The sequence below is a fragment of the Orycteropus afer genome, unplaced genomic scaffold, assembly GCF_000298275.1.
Source record: "Orycteropus afer afer isolate SDZICR_OR568_19922 unplaced genomic scaffold, OryAfe1.0 scaffold00013, whole genome shotgun sequence".
Taxonomy (NCBI): Eukaryota; Metazoa; Chordata; class Mammalia; order Tubulidentata; family Orycteropodidae; genus Orycteropus; species Orycteropus afer.
The window spans coordinates 22,390,448-22,417,314 of record NW_006921600.1 but is presented as its reverse complement, the minus strand read 5'-3'; the positions used below and the strand labels follow the sequence as shown (position 1 = coordinate 22,417,314).

The following is a 26,867-nucleotide window of genomic DNA, read 5'->3' as shown; positions in this document are numbered from 1 at the left end:
TCTGACTCATAGCAAACCCTATTGGGTTTCCAAGGCTATCAATCTTTTTTTTTTTCTAAATTTTTATTGGGATTTGGGTGAAAGTTTACACACCAAATTCATTTTCCATACAGCAGTTCACATACATTTTGTCTCATGACATTGGCTGCAATTTCCCACAATGTAACAGTTCCCCTCCCACTTCCTCCCCTTAGTTACCTCTTTCCTGTGTCCTTCCCTCTCATCAACTTCTGCCCCCTGAGCTGTCTCCTTGTGCATACACAGCCCTTCTATTCTCCCATGACTGATCTCTCCAAGAAGTGTATCTACCTAATGTAAATGTTCAGCTCATATGCCTGTCTTTTGTTTGGCTGAAAGCCACAAGAGTGGGTTGAATTCCAGACCTGACAGTCAGCTAGGGGCCATAGTCTCAGGGATTCCACCAGGCTCTATCAGACCAGCAAACCTGTTTTTTTTTTTTTTTTTTTTAATGATCTTGAGTTTTGTTCCACATTATTCTCCCAGTCTATCCAGGATCTCCTACATAGATCACCCTCCAAGTGGTTGACAGTGGTAGCCGGGCACCACAAGTAGTCCATGGTACTTTCATTATTCTTTGCCAAATGGTCTCATAGTCATATAGACTGAGGACCACATGGTACACCAGTCCCTTGGAATAATTGTTTCCATGTGTCTTTGGTTTTCTTCATTCTTCTTTGCTCTGGATAAGGAGAGACCAATCACTGCATCTAGATGGCCACTTGCAAGCTTTTAAGATCTCAGTCACTACTTGCCAAAGTAGAATGTGGAGCAATGTTTTTATGTAGTATGTTATGTCAAATGAGCTCGATATCCCCTGTGACCATGGTCCCGAGCCTGCAGGTCCAACTATTTGCTCCTTCTATTTGTAGCTGGCTGTGGCCAAGAAGTGACTACAACCTTGTCCTTTGTCAGCTTTACTATATACCTGGGAATTCTTCAGAACATACAGATACACTTGTAGAAACATTTTCTGCCAACCTTATTCACGGTCATGGGCACATTCCCCCTGTCCACAGGCTACCTAATCATTCAGCTTGTCCACCCATCTATCCATCCATATATCAATGTTTGCCATCACTGACAACGCAGTACTGTATGTGCAAAAGGGGTCATCTTTGTTGTCTGTACTTCCCAGGCACCTCTTTATGTCTTTCTCTTCCTCAATGATACCAAGGCTATAAATCTTTTTTTTTTTTTTTGTAGACAGATACTTTATTGTGGCTTGCTTGTAGTAAAACATTTTACCATTCAGTATGTACATTTTTTTCTTTTCTTTTTTCCAGATCACAGTGTGATATTCAAAGGATTTTAGCCTCACCTATGTCAGTCTAGTCTATAGTTCAACTAGTTAAAGAAAAAGTTAGGAAGTCTGGTCTTAACATCTCAAATTAAGGGCTGCAAAATTTGCAACCCATTAGTATAAAGTGCTTATTGTCTGAAAACTATGGAACACTTCACAAATTTGCATGTTATCCTTGCACAGGGGCCATGCTAATCTCTGTATGTTCCAATTTCAGTATATATGCTGCTGAAGCAAGCATGAGGCTATCAGTCTTAATGGAAGTAGATTGCCTCATCTTCCTCTTGCAGAGAAGTTGGTGGGTTTGAACCACTGACTTTCTGGTTAGTAGCCAAATGCCTCACCCACTTTGCCACCAGAGCTCCTCTCCCACAAAGATTACAGCCTAGCAAACCCTTTGGAGGCAGTTCTACTCTGTCACATGGAATCTCTCTGAGTCAAAAATTGACTGAATAACACACAACAATAATATATTATAGACTTCCCAAATTTTTAAACCATTCTGTCTCTCTTCAAACTTACTTGAATTCCTGAATTCCAGTCTTGATTAACAGCATATGTACCTGGCCAACTACCCATCATAAAAATCTTGAAGCAATTCTCCCTATTTCTCACCCCACATCCATTTATCCACCATATCCTGTAGAACCCATTTCTCTCATCACTGGTTAATGTCATCTTTTTTACCCCACTGCCATGATCTCAGTTCTGACCTTCATACCCACTGCCTGCAAAGTTCCAACAGCTTCCTAACTGTCTCTTCCTACTCCAGCACTTCCTGTGTATTGTCATTAGCATTATCCCCCTAGAGCAAACTGAAATATACCACTCTCTCACTTGAAGACCCTTGACAAGTCTCTCTGTCCACAGATTAAAGCCCAACAAGGCATGCGGCCTTGTTCCCCAACCTACAAGTCCATTTTCATCTTCCATCACTTCTCCCCAGTTTATTCTACTTTTCAGCCACAATGCATGTCTTACTTATAGCAAACTCTTATCTGTCCTTTAAGTCCCAGCTCAAATTTCTAGTGCTCAGAAAAAAAAAACTTTCTTAATCCTCAGAGGTACTATCAGCCCCTTCTTTGCAGTAGTCCTATGGTAATTTATTCATCCCTAATTGTTAAAATTGCAGATGGTGCTGTGGCTAAAACCACAGACTCTGGAACCAGACTGCTAGCTGTGTAATGTTGGCCATGCTATTTAACTGCTCTGTTTCCTTACCTGTTAAATGAAGATAATATAGTTCCTACCTCATATGGTGGTTGTGAAAACTAAAAAAGTATACTAGAACAGTGCCAAATACATAGCAAGCACATTATGTAAGTGTTTGCTATTATTGCTATCATTTACTGGTATTCATCTGCCACCCTGAGGCCCCCAAGTTCACCCAAGCCAGAGTTCTCCTATCCTAGCTAAATACCTGGTACATAGGAAGCCTCTGAAAAATGTTGACTGAACAAATGAGAAACTGAGCCAGCTCTGGGATTGAAGGTAAGTCCTGGTCCCAAGGGCCACACCTCCATGATGTTGAACAGTTGTCTCTAACATGGTACGTACCTCCTGGACTGTCTGTGCAGGATGAATCCGGAAGTTGACTATGGCCTTGGCCATTGGAGGGATGACATTCACCTAGAGAGAGAGAGACAATCTCAAGTCCCCCATATCAGATCTCTATCCAGGAAAAGCCAACCACCCCAGCAGAGACAGAGGAAGCTGCTTTGATAGAAAGGTCCAAGGTCTAATTTTCTTTAGTCTGCCTCCTGCCTTTTCTGGGCCATTAACATGTTGTTATGTTCAGAGCTAGAAGGGTGTGTTAGTTTTAGGCTAGACTACCACAATTCTTGGTCCTGGAGGGGCTCACAGAGAACTGCTCAGAGCAAGACTGCTTTCTCTGTGACTGGCCAGACATCTCTGTTTAGATCCTGGGATGTGCCATTGTTATTCTTTTTTTTGTACTTCCTTTCCCAAGGCACCAGGACATTTCTGCAGCCTTTGGCATCAGTGTTTACTCAGGACAGGGCACCCTGAGCCTCTGAAGGTCCCTATCATGGTATTTGATCCCAGAGGGGGATGAAGATGGTACTAGTGATGGTTTCCTACACCCAAGTGTAAAATTTGACTCTTTTCTTTGTCTGACCAGGAAGGATTCAGGTTGATGATTGGAGAAGTGACTTGGGCTATGTAGATCTTTTTCCTCAGAGACCATGAGAGATCAGACTCTCCACTGTGTATCTTTCTTCGAAATGGTATGGTGCAAAAGAACACTGGACTAGAGACAAGTGAACTGGGCTGTTTTATAAATTAACTGTGATTTTGAATCATTACTTTCTTTGAGTCTATGTTTTCTCAAATGTCAAATGGGGACAATGATACTCATAGGGTTGTTTTTTTCCCCATTGCTATGTAGTCAATTTCAACTCATGGCAACTCATATGTGTCAGAGTAGAACTGTGCTTCATAGAGTTTTCAATGGCTATGATCTTTTGGAAGCAGATCACTAGGGTTTTCTTCCAAGGTGCCTCTGGGTGGATTTGATCCACCAACCTTTTGGTTAGTGGCTGAGCATGTTAGCCATTTGCACCACCCAGGGACTCCATAGAGCTGTTATTTGGATCAAGTAAAGCAATAAACATGAAAAGTATTCTGGGAAGACAGAAAACCAAAACCAAAACTAAACCAAACTCACTGCTGTTGAGTCAGTTCCAACTCATAGCGACCCCTCCTTGGGTTTCCGAAGCAGTATTTCTGTAGAAGTAGATTGCCCAGTCTTCCTTCTGAAGCACTATTCAATTCAAGGACACAGTACAATTATTTTTGTGATGATTATAGGCAGCTAAGGAGCTTTGGTGATACAGTAGGTAAAGTGTTTGGCTGCTAACCAGAAGGTTGGTGGCTCAAACCCACCACCTGTTCCTTAGGAGGAAGATGAGGCAATCTACTTCTGTAAAAATTTAAAGCCTTGGAAACCCAGTGAGGGTTGGTATGGGTTGGTATTGACTCAATAGCACTGGGTTTGGGTTTTCGGTTTATAGGCAGCTAGTAAAGACAGCTCAGGTCCAGCTAATACATTGAACACTTTAGTCCTGGCACATTTAGGCCAGGAATTAATTCAGAGGCACCATTCACTTATACCCAATCTGGGCTCCAGACAACCAGAGCACCACTAGATCAAACTGTATTCTATGTGAATATCACTCTCTGAAGTTGTGCTGGTGGTACTGATAGTAATAGGAATGACCTAACTCCCTTTAAGATGTCAGAAAAGTTTATACACAGACAAACTAGTGCACTAGTGATTTGGTCCTTTTAACAGAGCTACTGCTTTAGTAGATAATTCAACTGGCACTGGACCAATTTGCTGAAAAGTGATTCTTGGAATAAAAATTTATCAAAGCATTAATCCACTCAAAACTTCTTTCTATAAAAGTAAACCTCATATAGAGTTACAGCAATTTATGTTTGCTAAGGCCACCGACATTTAATATATTCTGGGAAATGACAATGTATATATTTTAAGTGTTGCACAGACTACAACAGAGCCCTGGTGGCACAATGGTTAAGTGCTTGACGGCTAACTGAAAGATTGGCAATTCAAACCCACCAGCCACTCTTTGGGAGAAAGACGAGGCAGTCTGCTTCCATAAAGATTTACAGCCTTGGAAACCCTAGGGAGCAGTTCTTCCCCGTCCTACAGGGTAGCTATGACCTGATAGCAGTGGGTTTTATATATCACAAATGTTATAGATTTTAAATAGGTTAATTTTTCTCTTTCAACTGAGTATAACACCAGTTATTTAGGGGAAAATATAGTAATCACTCACTAAAATTGTTAATTGGATAAATCTTTCAAAACACAGGGAATAGTAATAATAATAATAATAAAATATCATTGGTGGTAGAAAGATTCATCTACGTGACCAAAATGTCAGGTAACTATAAGACATGTCCAATTACAGCCTAAGCAGAGGCATAAGAATTAACCCCAAATAACCCCTCTTCAGGGAGCTCTGGTGGCGTAGTGCCTAAGGCATTTGACTGCTAACCAGAAGGCTGAACCACCAGCCACTCCTTGGAAAGAAGATTGGGCAATTTACTTCCGTAGAGATACTGCCTCGGAAACCCAAGGAGGGGTCACTATGAGTTGAATCACCTCAACAGCAGTGAGTTTGGTTTTTTGGTTAACCCCTATTCACACTAGTGTGATTTTTTGTGGGGGCTACAGACCCAAAGAACCCAAGGGGGGCTGTGGACACCTCCTACAGAAATAATTACTTACAAAATTTGGCCAGCAATGTCAGAAAGCTTGAAAATGTAGGCTAGAAGCTTTGTTCTTGAGGCTTAGCCAACTGATAACATAGAAAAAATTCAGCATGCATATTTGATCCTTCCCATTATTAAAATTTGTAACCAAAGAAGGAAGGAGAAGGCAGAAGATAAAGCCCTGGGGTAGAGGGGTGGATGATAAGGAGTGACAAAAAAGTGTATGAGATGAACCAGGCAGTGTTACCTTGACCCCTGCATTGAACATGGTGAGGGCTGTGGTGGTCCTAACCAGTGCATTGGTTATGTAATTCCTCTCCATTAACCTAAAGCAAACAGATTAAGGTAAGACATTAGAAAGAACTATCCAATGGGATCGCAGCACTATTCACAATAGCAAAGAGATGGAAACAACCTAAGTGCCCATCAACAGAAGAATAGAAAACTAAGCTATGGTACATTCACACAATGGAATACTATGCAACACTGAAGAATAATGTAGAATCTGCAAAACACTGCATAATGTGGATGAACTTGGACATTATGCTGAGTGAAATAAGTCAATCACAGGACAAATATTGTATTAGTTTACTATTGTAAAACATCAAGGAAAGGTTTATATATGGAAGGGAATTTTCTTTGTTGGTTACCAGGGATGGGTGGGGAGGGGAGGGAACACTGCTAGATTGGTAAAGACAAGTATTGATTTGGGTGAAGGGAAGGGCAATGTACCAAACGTGAGTGATCAACACAGTGGCACTGAGGAAGAGGAAGAGATAGAGAGGTACAGACAACAAAGATGAACCTTTTTGCATGTACAGTACTGCATTGTCAGTGATGGCAAGCATTGATCTACGAGTGGGTAGATGGGTGGACAGGCTGAATGATCAGGTATGTCTAGGCAGGGGTGAGTGTCTCCATGACCATGTATAAGGTTATCAGATAATGTTTCTACATGTGTATTTGTATGAGCTATAAGAATGTCTGGGTATATAATAGAGGTGACAAGGGGCAAGGTTGTGGTGGCTTCTTGGCCACAGCCAGCTACCTGGAGGGAGTGAATAGTTGGACCTACGGGCTCGGGACCATGGTCACAGGGGATATCAAGCTCAATTGGCATAACATACTATACAAAAACATTGTTCTACATCCTACTTTGATGACTGGGTGACTGGGGTATTAAAAGCTTGCAAGTGGCCATCTAGATGCAATGAGTCTCTTCTTATCCAGAGCAAAAAAGAATGAAGAAAACCAAAGATGCATGGAAACAGCTAGTCCATGGGACTGGTATACTATGCGATCCTCAGCCTAAATGACCATGAGACCAGAAGAACTAAATGGTGCCTGGCTACAACTGTCAAACACTTGGAGGGGGATCAGTTTAGGAGATCCTGGATAGAGTAGCGTGTGAGAACAATGTGGAACAAACTCAAAATCATAAAAAAAAAAAAAAAAAAGACCAGATTTGCTGGTCTGATAGAGCCTGGTGAGACCCCTGAGACTATGGTCCCTAGTTACCTTTCAGGTCTGGAGTGGAACTTACTCCTGTGGCTTCTAGCCAAAAGATAGATGGACATATGGGGTGAACATTTATATCAGATAGATACACTTCTTGGAGTGATCAATCGTAGAAGAGAAGGGCAGTGTTTGTACAGGGAGACAGCTTGGAGGGCAGGAGTGCATGGGAGGGAGGGACATAGGAAAAGAGCTGTTACACTGTGGGCAATTGCAGTCAATTGCAGTCAGTCATGAAACAAAATGGGTATGAACTGCTGTATGGAAAATGAATTTGGTGTGTAAACTTTCACCCAAATCACAATAAAAATTAAAAAAAAAAAAAAGAACTGTTCATTGGGGAGAAAGAAGAGAGTTGGAGGACCATTTACTTTCCTAAACCTTGGACATCTTTAAAACTAGGAGGGATGTCCTGAATATGAATTAGACGTAGTGTCTAGTGGTTGAGAGACAATTAGTCAGGCCCAGTTAAACCAAGTAGAGGGGGCTGGGAAGTAGGAAGGTTTGGAATGGGCAATGTGTGGGAAAGAAAGATAATAATTTACCTTTTTACAAGAGGCCGAAATAGCCACAGGTTGCTCAAGATAATATTTGCAGGGAAGGAAAACTGAAAAGGGAGAGAATCAGGTCAGCAGAATTAAAGCGGGGTCATCATGACAGGGTCACTCTACCTATGGTCTGGGCCTCTTTCTATATTATCTGCCTTGGGGGCCCTCAGCAGTCAGGAGTGTAGCTGGGTTCAGCTAGCAGTCTCTACTAGAGGGTAGAGGATGACGAGCCAATTACCACCTGGCTGGGCTCATCTGGATGGTTAGAACAACTGTCCAGCAGCTTCAAGGATGAATGGCAAACAGCTCCCAAAGAGTGCCTGGGTGAGTTAGACCTTAAGCTTTCATATAAGCATCAACCTCAAGGCCCAGCCAACAAGCTGGATCTTTCCTTTTGACTCAGCCACCAGCTAGGAATGGGTGGAAATGGGCAGAGCACTAATCTGCAGCAGGGCCCTTCTATCACTCTGAAGTTTAGTTCTCTGCCACTCTTTTCTTCTCTTCCATGGCTGAGCAGGAATATGTGGTACTCCATCCCACACCTCATTTGCCAGAAGCTCCAATGATGTCTTCAGTGGCCCTTCTCCAAACATGTTAGGCAATGGTGTCTGCTCCAGTCTAGAAGAGAAATGATGTTCTCAAGACTCACCCAACCCTAGCCAAAGATCAGCAGCCGGAAGAAGAGTAGGAAGGAGATGGGGGAAGTTTTAACAAGACTGGCTGGGACGTCTCCTATTCTAATCCTATTTGGAAGCTCACAAAGCACCAGCAGGACCACCTCAGTCTACCAGCAGGAGTTTTCTCTGTCCTCCAAGTGTGAGTCAGGATGCCCCCATCTCTTTCTCCTCTGGCTTCCTGTTCATCAACTCCTGTCAGTTTTCCCTGGTAACACTGAGTTTCTTGAGAACAGACACTGTATCTGTTTTGCTCCCCTCTATATGCCTATTACCTGGCATGAAGACTTGACCATGGTAATGAAAGTAGCTCTCCTTTCCATTTTGTCAGAAGAAAAAAACAGAGCCAGAGGTAAGCTCTGCTATTACTGACCCTGCAGTCCTTACTCACACCCAGCAGCCCTTATTTACCTTTGTCTTCCTGTCAGGGCAGGTGGAGGATTTAGACAGTTCTATTACCCACCAGCCACTCCTCGGAAGGAAGGTTGGGCAATCCTACTTCCGTAGTGATACTGCCTCGGAAACCCAAGGAGGGGTCGCTATGACCGACTCGACGGCACACAACAACAACAACAACATTACTCACTAGGTTGGGCAATCCTACTTCCGTAGTGATACTGCCTTGGAAACCCAAGGAGGGGTTGCTATGAGTCGGGGCTGACTCGACGGCAAACAACAACAACATTACTCACTAGGGAGCTCTAGTAGTGTAGTACCTAAGGCACTTGACTGCTAACCAGAAGGCTGGCGGTTCAAACCCACCAGCCACTCCTTGGAAGGAAGATGGGGCAATCTACTTCCGTAGTGATACTGCCTTGGAAACCCAAGGAGGGGGCGCTATGAGTCGGGTCCGACTCAATGGCACATAACAACAGAAACAACATTACTCACTACCATTGTCAATTCTAACTGCTGGTTTGTACTCTGGATGACTCCAGCTACCATAAGAATGTACTGAGAGATCCTCTTCTGACCTCTAGCTCTTGTCTGGGCATTGGTGTCCCTGTCCTGCCTGACATCTCCACTATGGTTTACTAGCCTAGCTGCAGGGCAGGAAATTTGAGTCCCCAAAGTTAAGGAAGGAAAGTGCCAGGAGTTGCTTACCGGCTGACAGCGGCTGCGAGGATGCCAATGCTTGTCTCCTTTGGAGGAGCTGAAGAGTGGCCTGGAGTCATGTTTACTTGCAGCATGAGATTAATGCTACCTTTCTCTGAGACTGCAATCCTGTAGGATCAGAGACAGCCAGCCCTCCTGACTTCCTTCCAGCCAGGTTTATCCCATAGGCCCACAGGCCCATATGTGTGGTAGTCTGGTGGGCTGGGAGGTCAGCTTCATGTTGCTGAAAAAATTTACACTAGAGGAGAAAAGGAAGAGAAAGCCCAGAACTGGCCAAAGATTGGGGTAAAGAAGGCAGGAGTGGTTGTCTCAGCATTACTTAGATTCTAGGCTTGGGTCATTTCTTACAAGGCATGAGAATCCCTGTCGAGGCAAGGTGTCACTTACTGTGCAAAGGGCTTGATGTTGGGAATGAAACCATCCAAGATGAAGCCACCCTCATCCACAATGAAGGCCAGCTGGACACCTCTCGTCTGTAGCAGGGCTGAGATTTTCTGAGCCCCATTCACCCCTGACACCTGCAGACATTGAACCAAGACCCAGCTTGACCTCAAGTCCCTACCTGTGGGGCAGGGTCCTAGACAATCCTGCCTCACAGAATCTTGGAATGTCAGAGCTAGAAGGGCCCAAACCCCTCATTTCGTAAGCGAAGAAACAGACTCAGAGGGAGAAGTGACGTGCCTGGCATTAAAGTAAGTGGCATCACCAGAAATACAATAGATTTATGTCCTGATGCAGTTCCCTTTCCATCACTCCAGTGTTTCTCAAGGTGTAATTGATGGACCACCTGTCTCAGAATTCACTGGGGAGTTACATTAAAAATTCAGATCTACTGCACAGGGCCTGAAATCTGCATTTTGGTCAAGGTCTTCAGATAGTGCTGGCACACAGAGAAGTTTACAAATCACCACACCACATGGAGACCCTAAAGCTGGGGTACAAATTGGGCTAGGGTGAAGTACCTCTATCCCATGAAGGCCCAGAGATTGGTATAGACCCTACCTCCTCATCATGGCCTAGAGCAATGAAGAAAGATCTTTGGGGGATGTGTTTCCTGATCAGTAGTAGCTCCAAGGCCTGCAGGATTGCCTGGTGGACAAAAACACAATGGAAAAGGAGGAAACCTTATTTTCTAAGTAGGAGAACCAAGGACTCAGACATTCAGCTGTCCACAACAGCGCTGGTGGGACTAGGATAGGAGATACTTCCTTTAAAGAGCACAAATTCAAATGACCCTAGGGGACTGAATGAGGGGAAGCAGAGCTTTCCATAAAACTTTTACCACCTGAAGAAAGTATGTCTCAATGTCAAAACTGAAAGGGTCCCTGGAGATCACATACTGTAATATCTACAGCACCACTGAGAAATTGAGGCCCAGGAAAGGGAAGCGACACACTGATGGCTGGAACCCAGATCTCCTGGAGCCAAGATTCTTTCTCCCAGGGGTCAGCCTAGGCACCACCCCTGCTGCCCCGGGTTGATCTTTAGGGCCTCAAGGCAGAGGAAATGTATGGTTTCAGACCATCACAGAGTTCTTGTTGTCCAGTGTGCCCCGACCATGGATGAAGCCATCACGTTCCAGCCCAGAGAATGGGGGCACCTCCCAGCCTTCTGTAGGGGCAGGAACCACATCAAAGTGAGCCAACAGCATGTAGGGCTGCAGCCTGGGGTCTGAGCCTTGGACAGTGAACAGGTGGCTGTATCCTCCCACGACTTCATGCTGGATAAAGCTGGTGCTGAACACTGTAGGAAAGACTAGAGGCAGAGGAATGAAAGGTGGGGGGGGGGGGAGAAAGCCAGGATTAAGTTTATTTTGATTTAGCTATTATTTGGTGCTCCCTGGTCTCCCTATATTTTTTTTTGTACACACAGCCTTTCTTTAAGCCCAAACACTAAATCCACTGCCATCGAGCCAATTCCAACTCATAGCAACCCTATAGAACAGAGTAGAACTGCACCTAGGGTTTCCAAGGCTGTAAATATTTGCAGAAGCAGACTGCCTCATCTTTCTCCTGGAGAGTGGCTGGTGAGTTCAAACCACCGACTTTTGGGTTAGCAGCTGAAAGCTTTAACCACTTTGCCACCAGAGCCCCAGCCATTCTTTAGGAAGCTCTAATTCCTGATTTTCCAGACCACTGCTCAAATTCTTCTTCCCCATATTTTAATGTACTTTTACTATGTAATAATATGCATATCAAGACTCTACCATTAAGAATCAATATCTCAAGAGCTGGCTTGGTCTGACCTATAATATATTATCATAAGAATAGGATACAGAGCTCTGCACACTAGGGGTATGCTAAAGTTTGAATATAGTAGACTATAGTATCCAAATTGCTTGGAATCAAGCATGGCTCATATATGAAAAAAAAAAAAAATCAGAGATATTTTTCAGGACTCTTTTTAACAAAACATTATTCCTACTGTTTGTGTTATATGGAGATAAAGATTATCTCATCTAGGAAAAGGCTACACTTTTGTGCACAGATGTAGATATTCCCAGGGTCAGTTATTAGGTAACAAGTAGGTTCTAACATAGGTGGCCTTAGATACATGGGAAAAAGAACTTTTATCTCTTACTAGGCTTTGCTGAAAAACTATTTCCTATTTTCATCTCCTATTGCTTAGTTCCACCAGCCACTCCTTGGAAGGAAGATGGGGCAATCTATTTCTGTAGGTAGTGATACTACCTCGGAAACCCAAGGAGTCACTATGAGTCGGGTCTGACTTGACGGCACATAACAACAACAACAATTGCTTAGTTAAAACTTCCAGCCCTAAGTTTGGTTATTGGGAAAACCCCAGACCTGCCTTCTTCCACAGTGTTAGTGAGACAGCTACTTGTTGCCTCTTGGCCATCTTCTCCCACTCCTCGTGACTTTGGAGAGGCTGGTTTCTATTTGATTTAGGAAGATGGCCACATTACTATCCAAGGATTCCCTTTACCCATGACTCAGCCTTCCTCAGCTCTGTATTCCATGAGTGCTGGAGGCTAGTGGAGAGGATGGACAGGATAACTCAAAGTTGATGACTGCCTAGAAGCTTAGAAATGTGTTACTGATGAATCTGGGGTAGAGCCTGGGTGGATGGAGTTTGTGCACACTGAGGTAGGGATGGGAGAAGCATGAGGGCATAGTTCTGAAATGTTGTACAGGTAGAAGGAGTCTCTTCTACCTTTGTGATTATATATTTATTGACTGGCACACATATAGGGTGAAGATTCAGAGAGTTCAAACTCTGACCCAATAGCTATGTGCCTTAGTTCTTCAAAGGGAAACCTCTAAACTCTACTCTGTTTCCATTCTAATTCCTAGGTTCTCCCTTCTATATGTTTCTATTATGTACAAAATGCAAAGGAGGCTCATGGGAATTAGGTTGTCCTCTGGTCCAATCACAGAATAAACTTCCTTATCACCTTGGAAAAGAACCATGTTTCCAGTGCTACCCCTACTCTCCTTTGTCCCTAGTTTGTGGTAGACCATATATTACCTTTATAAATGTATTCTCCAAACTCAGCTAGGGCTGTCGTATTGGATTCCTCTGAGCTGAAAGACACTGTTGGGATCTGGATGGCACCTGTTAGAGATGGAAGATCAAAGATGATAAAAGCCATTGGTTTTTCTACAGGGCTCTGCCGTGTAAAAAGCTCTTTCACATTCATTGTCTTGTTGTAGAGAGCATAGAAATATTGACAGGTAGGCACTGTTGTTTTTTCTTATTTGAAGATGGAGAAACAAGCTTAAAGAAGTTAAATGAGCTACTCAAGATTGGTCAACAACAAGCAGCAGAGCTGGGACCCAGGTTTTCAGGGTTAGCTCAGGCTAATATGATTCTTAATGAAAAAAAATGTTCAAGATCTGGGGGAAGTAGATTTTGACCCAGACCTGTGTGATCAGAGCAAAGATTAAATTTCTTCCTAACATTTCACTTTACCTCTGGAACCACCCCTCCTTTTGATGTTTTTGAGCTCTATCATTCTCAAGTGACCCACTGTCCTGGGTACCTCCATCAGTGAGGGTTTGTGTACTGAAAGTGGACTTATGCTGCATGGAACTGGCTCACCAGAGTCTCCCTGACCTTCTCAACCTAGCTCTCGGAGGAGATGATGGCTGTGAAGGGTGGATTTAGAAATTCCCAAACAAGCTTCTTAGTCCTCAGATAACATCTTCCTCCTACCCAGGTGTCTCAGTTCCCAAACTGCCACTACTGGTTTGTCCCTCTGAGTCCATTATCAAATGCAAATGCCACTGGGGTGGAAACCCAATGAGTCATAAGAATATTTGTTTCATCCAAGAACACATGGGAACAAATGCACCTGGGCAGCTTGATGTTGAAGAAGAGGATCTTAAAGACAAAATTCTATACTAAGTTTTGCTAAGATCAACTCTATACCATAGCCCACCACATAGATAGATAGGGAAGCTGAAGTTCAGTGAGATTAAACTGCCTACTAGAGGCAGACCCAGGAAGCATAGCGCCTAAGGCATTTGACTGCTAACCAGAAGGCTGACGGTTCAAACACATTAGCCATTCCTCAGAAAGAAGATTGGGCAATCTACTTCCATAGTGATACCACCTTGGAAACCCAAGGAGGGATCGCTATGAGTTGGATCTGACTCAATGGCAGTGAGTTTGGTAGAGGCAGACCCAAGATCTGAACTCAGAATTCTAAGCTATGTTGCTATAAAGGCTCTTACTCTAGATTCTGGACTAGTTTTTGCTCTCTTCTATGTGAAGAGGTTCTAGTGAGCTGTAACTCAAAGCCTTTAGAGGAATATTTATCCTATGCTATGGGAGAGCCCTGCTTGCCTCTGAGACCTATCATCCCAGTTCATGCACATTTTATGTCCAATCACAGAGTGTGTTAGGCTGGGTTCTCTAGAAAAGCAAAACCAAGAAAGCTTACATACATATATAGAGAGAAAGAGAAATTTATCTTAGGAAAATGGCTCATACACTTATAGAAATGGACAAGTCTAAAGTTCTTGGATCAGATGTCAAGTTGGAGGCTTTTCCCTACTCACGCAGCTGCAGGGGCTAACGAGCTCAAGGTTGGCAGGCAGTATACTGGCTGTTGACTTCAGCAAATGATGAATCCAAGATCTCCAGGCCAAATGGTGGATTGTTCACTCACAGACAGTTGTAGGCAGCACAACAGGATCCTGATCCACAGAAGAAGAGAGTCTCTTTTCCCAGGATGTCCATAAATATACTGGAAGCAGGCCACACCCCTAGGGAAACTCTCCTTCAATGGATCGGTTGCTCGAAATATATACATTTGATCCCATCATGCGAACAACCCACATCACAATTGCTCAAACTACACAGAATCGTGGTCCAGCCAAATTGACACACAGCTCCAACCACCACAGTTCACCCCTTGTCAACTTGGCAGTTGTACACATCTTCTTAACCATATATAACCTCTAAATAAGGACAATTATAAAGTCATATTTGCACCTAACGATATGCTAACATGCGTACAACTGTAGTGCATTAACCTTATTTACATTTCAGAGTTTATAACAGAAAGAAACAAAAATATTTGATGCACATATACAATGAAGAAATATAACAATCATAGTCCTCGTTTCTGCAACTTGTCACATGGTCATAGCTGATATTCACAACTACCTTCTTCCACCACCCATTTCATATTTCCCTTGCCCTCAGCAAGCACCTCAGCTGGTTGTGGTTCTTTGCCTGGTGGGGTGACCCAAACCTTCATCCTGAAGGGTCTGGGCCACTAGTAGTCATATCAGAATTGGGTTGCTGTAATTTTCCATTGACTTTGATCACAGGGCCTGGTCATACTAAGAGACATCCTAAAGAATCTCATATATTCCAGACATATTCTTCTTTACCTCCATTATGTAATGTCAGTCCAATTTCCCCTTGGTAATCAGGATCTATCACACCAGATTGTACAGTAATACCCTTCTTTGTCTGTTGATCCAGAGGCATGAGGAAGCCAAAATGGCCAGGTGGCATTCTTAATTTTCAGTTCAATGCAATCAGTATTATATCTCCAGGTGGGAGTGTTCCTCCCTTTGGAACAAAGATCTCCAGACCTGCAGAGCATAGGGTAACAAGGACAGGAAGCAAACATTTTTTGAGTAGGTAACTAGGGGTAATAGTGAGTGGGACCACTCCTGTTTCCACCCCTTGGTACCTGGACCCATGAATCTTCGCTGTTGGAGAAACAGCACCGTATATTGGATGCTGTTTTAGAGCATATACAGCCTCCTGGAGAACACTGCTCCAACCCTTCAAGGTATTACCACCTACCTGGTGCCGTAATTGTGTTTTTAGTAGGCCATTCCATCATTCTATCAAGCCAGCTGCTTCAGGATGATGGGGAACATGGTAATACCAGTGAATTCCATGAGCATAGGCCCATTGCTGCACTTCATTTGCTGTGAAGTGAGTCCCATGATCTGAAGCAATGCTGTGTGGGATACCATGACAGTGGATAAGACACTCTGTAAGTCCACGGATGGTAGTTTTGGCAGAAGCATGGCATGCAGGGAAGGTGAATCCATATCCAGAATAAGTATCTATACCAGTAAGAACAAAATGCTGTCCTTTCCATGATAGAAGTTGTCCAGTGTAACCAACCTGCCACCTGGTTTCTGGCTGTTCACCTCAAGGAATGTTTCCACATCATGGAGTCAGTGTTGGTCTCTGCTGCTGGCAGATTGAGCACTCAGCAGTGGCGGTAACCAAATCAGCCTTGGTAAGTGGGAGTCCATGTTGCTGAGCCCATGCATAACCTCCATCCCTGCCACCATGGCCACTTTGTTCATAAGCCCATTTGGCAATGACAGGAGTGGCTGGGGAAAAAGGATGTCTGGTTTCCACTGAACATGTCATCCTATCCACCTGATTGTTAAAGTCCTCCTCTGCTGAGGTCACCTTTCTGTGGGCATTCACATGAGACACAAATATCTTTACTCCTTTGGCCCATTCAGGGAGATCTAGCCACATACCTCTTCCCCATACATCCCTGTCACCAATTTTCCAATCATGCTCCTTCTAAATCCTGGACCATCTGGCCAAGCCATTAGTGACAGCACATGAATCCATATACAATTGAACATCTGGCCATTTCTTATTCCATGTAAAATGAACAGTGAGATGCATGACTCAAAGTTCTGCCCATTGGGAGGATTTTCCTTCACTACTGTCCTTCAAGGAAATCCCAGAAAGAGGCTGCAGTGCTGCTACTGTCCACTTTCAAGTGGTGCCTGCATATCATGCAGAACCATCTGTAAACCAGGCATGAGTTTTCTCTTCCTGAGTCAACTGATCATGAGGAGGCCATAGGTGCAGACTGGGAGAGGGAAGGTAATGTAACTGGAGTGGAGACCATAAGTATTTGGGCCACTTCCTCATAAAACTTACTTGTGCCTTCAGGTCCTGTTCTAGCCCAGTCTCTGATATACCACTTCCATTTAATGAAGGAGTGCTGCTGTGCACGTCCAACTTTATGACTCTATGGGTAGACAACACCCAGTTCATGATGGGCAGCTCAGGCCTCATGGTCACTTGGTGGCCCATGGTTAGGTGTTCAGTCTCTACTAAAGCCCAGTAACAAGCCCAAAGCTGTTTCTCAAAGTGAGAGTAGTTATCTACAGAGGATGGCAGGGCTTTGCTCCAAAATCCCAAGGGTCTGCATTGCAATTCACCAATAGCAACCTGCCAAAGACTCCAAACAGCATCTCTATCTACTACAGACACTTCAAGCACTACTGGATCAGCCAGATCATATGCCCCAAGTGGCAAAGCAGCCTGTATGTCAGACTGAACCTGTTGCAGAGCCTTGTGTTGTTTTGGGCCCCACTCAAAACTAGCAGGTTTCCAAGTCACTTGATAAATAGGCCACAGCAACACACCCAAATGAGGGATATGTTGCCTCCAAAATCCAAAGAGGCTCACCAGACATTGTGCCTCCTTTTTAGTTGTGGGGGAAGCCAGATACAATAACTCATCCTTCACTTTAGTAGGAATATCTCAACACGCCCCACACCATTGATCCCTAGAAATTTCAACGAGGTGGAAGGTGCCTGATTTTTTGTTGATTAATTTCCCAATCTCTAGCATGCATATGTCTCACCAATAAGTCTAGAGTCATTGATACTTCTTCCTTACTAGGTCCAATCAGCATAATGTCCTCAATATAATGGACTAGTGTAATGTCTTGTGGAAGGGAAAGGCGATCAAGATCCCTATGGACTAAATTATGACAGTGCTGGGAAGTTTATATACCCCTGAGGAAGCACTATGAAAGTATACTGTTGGCTTTGCCAGCTGAAGGCAAACTGCTTCTGATGGTCCTTTGAAATTTGTATTGACAAATAGGCACTGACAGATCAATAGCTGCACAGCAAGTACAAGGAGATGTACTAATTTGCTTAAGCAATGAAACCACATCAGGAACAGCAACTGCAATTGGAGTCCCCACCTGATTAAGTTTATGCTAATCTACAGTCATTCTCCAAGATCCATCTGTTTTGTGCACAGGCCAAATAGGTGAATTAAATGGAGATGTGGTGGGAATCACCACCCCTACATCCTTCAAGTCCTTGATGGTGGCAGTAATCTCTGCAACCCCTCCAGGGAGATGTGGTATTGCTTTTGGTTTACTATTTTTGTAGGTAGAGGCAGTTCTAATGGCTTTCACTTGGCTTTTCCTACCATAATAGCCCTTACTCTACATGTCAGGGACCCAATGTGGGAATCACCAATTCTCAGTATATCTATTACAATCATGCATTCTTGAACTGGGGTAATCACTACAGGATGGGTTCAGGGACCCACTGGATCCACTGTGAGATGCATCTTAGCTAAGATTCCATCAATAACTTGACCTCCATATGCCCCCACTCTGACTGGTGGGCCACAATGATTTTGGCTCTCCTGGAATTAGTGTCAGTTCAGAGCCAGTGTCCAGTAATCCCTGAAAAGTCTGATTATTTCCTTTTCTCCAATGAACAGTCACTCTCGTAAAAGGCCTCAGATCCCTTTTGGGAAGGCTGGGAGAAAGACTGACATTATAAATTTTTGGCAATGTAGTGGGGTCCTTCCTCAAAGGGGCCCGGCCTCCCTTTCATTCAAGGGGTTGTGGGTCTAAACTGACTCAAATCTGGGAATTGATTGAGAGGCCATGACTATGTATTCTGGCGATTCAATCTAGGTTACTGTTCACGTGACTTAGAATTCTTCTGTCTATACAGATCAAGTAAATATTTAGGTTTGCCATCTATTTCACTACTAGGAACACCACGACTAAGTAGCTAATGCCATAATTCCACATGAGTCAGACTATTCTGATTGCTATTCTGACTCTGCTGTCCATTATGGTAACTACATCTACCTTGCCTTTGTCGATTAACTGCTGCCACTTGGCCCTACTACCATGGGGTCCAATCAGCCCTCATAGTAGTTAAGTGTCTTAGTTCAATTAGGGCAGTTCCCACTGTCAAATCCAGCTTACATAAAATAGCAATCACAGCAGTTTTCAAGGATGCTGGGGCTCCTTTCACAAATGTATTCCTCATTGTACTAGTAAAAGGTGTGTCTTCTAGACTATCTATTTCTGGCTCTAGGGATCTAATCTGATAAATCCATTCTAACAGTCTAATTTCCCTAAGCCTCTGGATATCTTCTTCTACATTATACCAAGGCAGGTCTGGTACCTCAACTTGACTTAAGGTAGGCCACTGCATAATCCATGCTTCAGTAAGCCAAGCAAATAAACTATTAGGTCCTTTCCTAACCTCTCGGGCTGAAACACTGAATGAAGAATCCATACTTAGTGGGCCTAAATCAATAAACTCAGACTGATCCAATGTTATATTCCTTGCACCATTATCCCATACCCTCAGTAGCCATTCTATACATATTCTCCAGGTTTCTGTCTGTACATGTTAGCAAAATCAAGGAGGTCTTTTAGGGTGTAGCGTACCACCTCCTCAGTCACACTTTGTATTTCACCTTTTGGGGCTCACTTGGTCTTAACTTTAGTTATAGATCTAGCAGCAACAATGCGTGGTTGGGGGCAGTTCCTGAGAACATTCAGCAATGTCTTCCATGGCCTCTGCCTCAAGCAATGACTCAGCAGGAACAGTTGAGTTAATCCCATCAAACTGAGGTGGAGGGGATGATGGTTTTATGAGGGTTTCCCATCCCTTCAGGTGGGAGGGATTCAACAAAATTTACAGGCTTCATATCCTGATCTTCTTGACTACCTGTCCATATGTCCCCATTCCAGGTTTCAGGATCCCATTTTTTCCCAATCAATGCCCTCACTTTAACTTCAGACACCATTGTGGGCTGGCAATTTATTGGCATAGTAACTCAACCACTCTTAAAATAAGACTCTGGGTTTGGTTTTCAGCAATATCAGCTCTGTTACTAGAAGAAACAAGGTTTTCTTTCAGAGCACAACTAGAAACATTGAGGTCTTTTACGCTGCTCTTAAGCTGTGACTCAGCAGCCCTGAACTCATCTTGCTCTTTGATCACTTTGTCTAGTGTAAGTAGGACCAACCAACCAATTTCCTCATGCTGACAAAATTGCAGAAAAGTATCAAATATGCGGTCACCCAGAGCCTTGCTTCCCAAAAGTATTTGACCTATTGGTGATGTTATTTTGCATATCAATGTTGCCACCTCACACCATGGATTAGCAGGGCCCTCTTTACTAAGGGAGGCAATATGGTACCGAGAGAGTGGGGTGCTGCTCTGACTGATGCCTAAAATGTGGAAATAGGAGTGGACGGTGTCCTTGACCTGAGACCTTGGCAGAGAGACCACAGCATACAGCATGACAGACAGCAGGAGCAGAGCAAGAGACCGGCATTAGAGATGGCAGTAGCAGAGCCAAGAGAACTGGCGTGACACAGTGACAGCCTTACCAGCCCATGGAGGAGAAAGCTTGATGCCTTTGGGTAGGCGGCCTCCTGGCGGAATGGGTTGCCTTCGGGCATTAATTGGTAGAAAAGACCGGCATAAAATGGAGTAGCAGGTTAGCCGGCTCAAGGAGCAAGAAAGCCAAGTGTTTTTAGGGCTGGAAGATTTTCTGTGGAGTGGGTTGCCTTCGGCATTAATCAGCAGAAGTGGAGAGACCAAGGAAACAGAAGCAGAGCTACTTCAGCCTGAAAGGGTAGGACCATGGCCTTTCGGGGTGGAATAACAACAGCCTCCTAGGTTTCAAAGAGCCAGGCCTTCACCAACTTGGTTCTGGAGTGTGGATGGGGCTGCTCGTTCATGTGAGCCAGTGGGATGGAACCATACTCGCTGCCCAAGAGTGAGGGGGCAGGGCTGCCATGCCCAAGAGGGAAAGGAACGGGGCCTGCCAGGCCAAGCGGGTGAGGTCGCCACTCAGGAACTAGGGGACTGGAGGCACCCAGTGAGAGAGATCTGTACAGATGCCACCTAATGAAGATCTTTACAGATGCCAAGTTGACAAGGGGTGGGAATGTGGTAGTTCAGTTTGTGTGTCAACTTGGCTGGGCCTGGTTGAGTGACTGGGCAGCTGGTGGTAGTTATTTCCCACAATGAGACTGGCAATCAACTCCATGGTGCGATCTACCACAAGCAGCTGAGTAGCTGCCTTAGGGAATGTGGTCTGCTTCCTGTATATAAGCAAAAACCTTGGGGAATGGTCTCTAGCATATGGGATGCTTGGACCTTGCAGGTAGCCATGTCCTTGTTTAGTAGCCTTCCATGCTCTGCTCACCTTGGGACTTTCAATGGACTTATATTAATGGCCTGCCATGTGGTTTGGTAACATGGGGATTGTGCCTTTTTACTTGTCAACCTTGGGCTTCTCAGCCTCAGCAGCCAGCAGCTGTCTGAGTGTAGAAACGCCTCTAGCTCCAGTGGGCTGGAAGCAGGAGGCAGAGCTGGACCCCAAGATTGAGGGGCTTTCACCCAGCCCCTAGAGCCTGGCACTTTGAACTTGGACTTCTAGCCTCCTGAACTATAAGAGAATAAACTCCTGTTTGTTCAAGCCATCCCATTTGTGGTATAGTCTTGTCAGAGTGGCACTAGGTAACCAGAACACAGGGGTTAGCTTTTGGTCCCTGCATCTGCTTGCACATGTTTGCGTAGGCAGTTTCTCTTAATCCATTATTTAATGAGAGGGAAAAAACTGGAGCTACTCCCAGTGTTTAGGAAGGATCTTATTATCCCACAGACTCTAACACTCAACAGAAACTTTCCTCTTTCCCCCGGGGTCAATGAAGATTCAGAAAGTGAGTGAGTTTTTAGTCTTGTTTAGAGATTTAGTGGAGAGATGTCCTTCAATTAAGAGAAGAAATTAGGAACATCCTACACCTTAGGATCACCTCATGCTCCCCTCTCCCCTTTAGAGCCAGGTGGAGCCCAGTGGGTTCTATAGGTACTAGATGTTGTCACCCAGTGCCCACTTTTCTCTGTGGGGACTTGGGGGAAGACCATTTAACTGATCTAAGACTCAATTTTCCTCCCTCAAATCCCCTTGGAAGCTCTGGTGGCATAGTGCCTAAGCCATTTGACTGCTAACCAGAAGGTTGGCGGTTCAAATCCACCAGCCACTCCTGGGCAGGAAGGTTGGGCAATCTACTTCCGTAGTGATACCGCCTTGGAAACCCAAGGAGTGGTCGCTATGACAACAACAATCCCCCTTAGATAAGATTAAGATCATCTAGCTCTGGTAGCATAGTGCCTAAGGCACTTGACTGCTAACTAGAAGGCTGGCGGTTCAAACTCACCAGCCACTCCTCAGAAGGAAGGCTGGGCAATCTACTTCCGTAGTGATACTGGCTCGGAAACCCAAGGAGGGGTCGCTATGAGTCAGTCCGACTCGAAAGCACATAACAATACCAGTCTTAAAATGCCACAGAGACTCAAAACGTGAAAAGTTTCAAAGACCAGAAGTGCTGTAGAAAGAAAATCAAATGCAATATTGGAGGTAAGTAAGCAGGGGGTAGGGTGGGCCACAACCATACCAAGAGTGGCGAAATTGCAGCTTTCCACGGCTAATCAGGGAGAGCCGGGAGTCTCCAGGAGTCAGATCTAGGGGAGACTGGTGTCCCCCAAGCGGGGCTTGAGGCGCTGTGATCAGGCTGGGGCTGGGCTGGGGCTGGCCTAGGGTGGGTTGCAGAGCTCAAACTTGAGCAGCGGACCCTCTGCGGAGGGAGACAGGACACGCATGTGAGCATAGGTAGGCAAAGGGAATCCTGGTTCACCTTTCAGCGCCTCTTTCATCTCCACGCGCTCCTCTTCGCTGAACTGAGAAGGAATTCGCAACTCCCCCTGAGGCTCCTTGCTCCGCAGGCCCTTCGATCTGGAGATGGTGGCGATCCCTAGCAGCAGCACAGCCACCAGGGCCAGCACACAAACATACAGCCGAGCCATGAGCCTCCAGTCCCGGTTGTCTCCCAGTCTGCAGCTGGAGTTTGGACCCCAAAGCCCTCTAATTCCCGCAATTTGCCTTAGCCCCACCTCGTCTCCACGCGTAGCCAATCATTGGTTGGTTGGGGCAGCGGGGAAACCAATCAACGGGACCTCCCAGCCCTAGCTCCGAAAGGCCTTTTGGGGGTGTGGTTTGTTTGTTTTCCCTGGAGCAGGCCGCTGTCAGAACAAAGGTGAAGTAGAGCTGAGGCTAGGTGCAAGTCCAGTCGGTTCTGATCTGCTTTGAAATAGCAGTAAATCACTTGCTGTGTAACAACAAATCGAGTTAAAAATAAGTAAAATAAAGTAAACGAATCTTATTGGACTTTATTCTACTTACTCCCTCTTCTGAAGCTTAGAACTAGGCTACCATTCCCTTAAATTCTGTGTGCGCGTTGTCTTCTGGCTTCTGGCTTGATTTCCTCTGAGACTGGAACAGTAAGTATTGCTTTGAAGCACTAGCTCAGAGAGTTTGCTGTTGTTTGGGGATTTTGCTGAAAATATATTTTTGCAACTCTAGCCAAATACAGTGAATTAAGAATTTTAGAAAAATTACTATAAAATAAGAGAATTGTGATGGATCAATAAATATTCAGCAACTGAAATTTTCTAAGTATTCAGAGTAAAGATTCATTCTTAACAAAAAATAATCTCTTACAACCCAGAAATATAAAACAAGATTTCTTGGAGCCAGAAGAAACTGTCTCTTCCAATCCTCTGATGTGATTTCATCTTGTAGGAGTCTCCAGAAAATTCAGTAAGTGTTATATATACAGTCAGTCAGCCCAGATAGCTGCTCGTGAGGAAAGCTGCAAACATGATCCCAGTGTTTGTCAAAGTTCAGAGGGGGAGTGCTTTGCTCTAGTCTACTCACTAATCTTACTTAAAAATAAAAAACAAAACCCTACAATCATGTAACTACTTTTCAATATTCATTTTTTAAAAAATTATGAATTTCTTCATACATGTAGAAATGTGTAAAGAATATGATGAACATCATTGCATTCCCTAGCCAGTCTAATAGAGTTGAAATGATTTTTATAAAACATGAACAGTGACAAATTTTTAATAGAAGTGTTTTAATTCCTATAATATTTGAGAATTTTTATGATTATAAACTAATAAATATTTATGCACTGGGAGTCACTTAGAAAATAGGAAGAAACAATAATATATTATGTCATCCCCGTATCCAGAGATATTCATAGTATTTTGATGTCTCATTCAATCTTTTTTCTGTGTATATAAATATTCACATATGAAATGCGTCTATTTTAAAATGAAACAATTGTATACTGCATGCAAAATTCTATATTCTGCTTTCACATTAAATCGGAAACATTTCCCTATCCTTATAAGTCTTCAGGACCTCTTGTGGTGTAGTGCCTAAGGCATTTGACTGTTAAATAGAAAGCTGTCAGTTCAAACCCATCAGCCACTCCTTGGAAGGAAGGTTGGGCAATCTACTTCCGTAGCGATACTGCCTCGGAAACCCAAGGAGGAGTCCCTATGAGTTGGATCTGACTCGACAGCAGCGAGTTTGGTTTGGTTTTGGTTATATATATATGTGTGTGTGTGTGTGTGTGTTGTTGTTGTTGTCAGGTGCCATTGAGTCATCTCTGACTCATAGTGACCCTATGTACAGCAGAAAGAAACACTGCCTGGTCCTGTACCAGCCCCACGATCCTTTCTATACCTGAGCCCATCATTGCAGCCACTGTGTCAATCCATCTTGTTGAGGGCCTTCCCTTTTTTTGTTTCACTTTATCAAGCATGATATCTTTCTCCAGGGACTGGTCCCTTCTGACAACATGACCAAAGTATGTGTGTGAATATAGGACTTCTATATTCATACCACTTCTCTGCCAATTTGTCATACTATGGTGGCTTGTGTGTTGCTGTGAGTCTGGAGGCTATGCCACAAGTATTTCAAATACCAGCAGGGTCACCCATGGTGGGTAGGTTTCAGCAGAACTTCCAGACTAAGACAGACGCGTAAGAAGGAAGGGTCCATCCACTTCTCAAAGAATTGGCCAGTGAAAACCTTATTAATAGCAGTGAAACATTGTCTCATATATTACTGGAAAGCTTCATGAATAGCCCTGAAACATTGTCTGATATAGTGCTGGAAGCTGAGCCCCTCAGGTTGGAAGGCACTCAAAATACAACTGGGGAAGACCTGTCTCTTCCAAGGAGAGTCAACCTTAATGATGTGGGTAGAGTAAAGCTTTCAGGACCTCCCTTTACTGATAGGGCATGACTCAAAATGGGAAGAAATAGCTTGTTGTTGTTGTTGTTGTTTGCCGTCGAGTCGGCCCCGACTCATAGCGACCCCTCCTTGGGTTTCCAAGGCAGTATCACTACGGAAGTAGGATTGCCCAACCTTCCTTCCGAGGAGTGGCTGATGGGTTTGAACTGCCAGCCTTCTGGTGAGCAGTCAAGTGCCTTAGGCACTATGCTACCAGAGCTCCCAAGAAATAGCTTAAACAACCATTAATAATCAGACATGGAATGTATAAAGTATGAACGTAAGAAATTGGTGGTTGTTGAAGAAAATTAAATGCAACACATGAAGATTGATATCCTAGGTATTAGTGAGCTGAAATGGACTAGTTTTGGCCATTTTGAAGCAGATGATCATGTGATCTACTATGCCGGGAATGACAAATTGAAGAATGGCATGGCATTTGTCATCACAAAGAACGTATCAAGATCATTCCTAAAGCACAATGCTGTTAGTGATAGGAAAATGTCCATATGCCTATGAGGAAGACCAGTTAATACTACATTAATCAAATTTACATACCAATCACTAAAGCCAAAGATGAGGAAATTGAAGATTTTTATCAACTTCAGCAGTCTGAAATTGACCAAACATGCAATCAAGATGTATTGATTGCAAAAGTTGGAAACACAGAAGAATCACTGGTAGTTAGAATTGATACAATTTTTCAAGACCAACAACTTATTCATTGCAAATACCATGTTTCAGAATCATAAACAGCAGCTATACACTGGACCTTGCCAGACAGAATATACAAGAATCACATAGACTACATCTGTTGAAAAAGGAGATGGAAAAGCTCAATATCTTTAGTCAAAACAAGGCCAGGAGCTGACTGTGGAACAGACCATCAGTTGCTCATACGGAAGTTCAAGTTGAAGCTGAAGACAATTAAAACAAGTCTATGAGAGCCAAAATATGACTGTGATTATATCCCACCTCAATTTAGAGACCATCTGAAGAATAGATTAGACACATTGAACACCAAAGACCAAAAACCAGAATTTTGGGATGACATCAAGAACATCATACATGAAGAAAACAAAAGGTCATTAAAAAAAACAGGAAAGGAAGAAAAGGCCAAAATGGATGTCAGAAAAGGCTCTGAAACTTGCTCTTGAATGGAGAGTAACTAAAGCAAATAGAAGAAATGACAAGACAAAAGAGCTGAACAGAGGATTTCAAAGGGCAGCTTGAGAAGACAAGGTCAATTATTATAATGAAATGGTCAGAGACCCAGAGTTACAAAACCAAGAGGGAAGAACACACTTGGCATTTCTCAAGCTGAAAGAACTGAAGAAAGAATTCAAGCCTTGAATTGTAATATTGAAATAATCTATGGGCAAAATATTGAATGATGCAGGAAACATCAAAAGAAGATGGAAGGAATACCCTGTGCAAAAAGAATTGGACGATGTTCATCCATTTCAGGAGGTGGCATATGATCAAGAACCAATGGTATTGAAGGAAGAAGTTGAAGCTGCACTGAAGAAATTGGGGAAAAACAAGTCTCCAGGAATTGATAGAATGTCCACTGAGATGTTTCAACAAGTGAACACCACCATGCTGGAGGCACTTATTTGTCTATGCCAAGAAATTTGGAAGACAGCTACCTGGCCAACTGACTGGAAGAGATGCATATTTGTACCCATTCCAAAGAAAAGTGATCCCACAGAATGTGGAAATTATTGAACAATAGCACTAATATCA

General features: G+C 43.8%; 1 protein-coding gene and 1 non-coding gene across 2 annotated transcripts in view; both read right to left on the bottom strand.

Moving 5' to 3' along the window:
• The window catches only part of PM20D1 (peptidase M20 domain containing 1), a 36,335-nt gene extending 13,498 nt beyond the window's left edge, over positions 1 to 22,837 (bottom strand). Inside the window, exons 1-10 of the mRNA XM_007953341.2 lie at positions 22,669 to 22,837; positions 12,924 to 13,010; positions 10,957 to 11,189; positions 10,437 to 10,523; positions 9,822 to 9,952; positions 9,423 to 9,542; positions 8,187 to 8,262; positions 7,642 to 7,703; positions 5,829 to 5,907; positions 2,879 to 2,950 (exon numbers count right to left, since the gene is read on the bottom strand). Of these exons, the coding sequence (XP_007951532.1) occupies positions 2,879 to 2,950; positions 5,829 to 5,907; positions 7,642 to 7,703; positions 8,187 to 8,262; positions 9,423 to 9,542; positions 9,822 to 9,952; positions 10,437 to 10,523; positions 10,957 to 11,189; positions 12,924 to 13,010; positions 22,669 to 22,837 (1,116 nt within the window). The remainder of the gene's footprint in view (positions 1 to 2,878; positions 2,951 to 5,828; positions 5,908 to 7,641; positions 7,704 to 8,186; positions 8,263 to 9,422; positions 9,543 to 9,821; positions 9,953 to 10,436; positions 10,524 to 10,956; positions 11,190 to 12,923; positions 13,011 to 22,668) is intronic.
• LOC122151332 lies at positions 1,460 to 1,562 on the bottom strand. The gene has a single exon (XR_006164103.1). It is a non-coding gene; the product is annotated as a U6 spliceosomal RNA (small nuclear RNA).
• Positions 22,838 to 26,867: the final 4,030 nt, after the last annotated feature.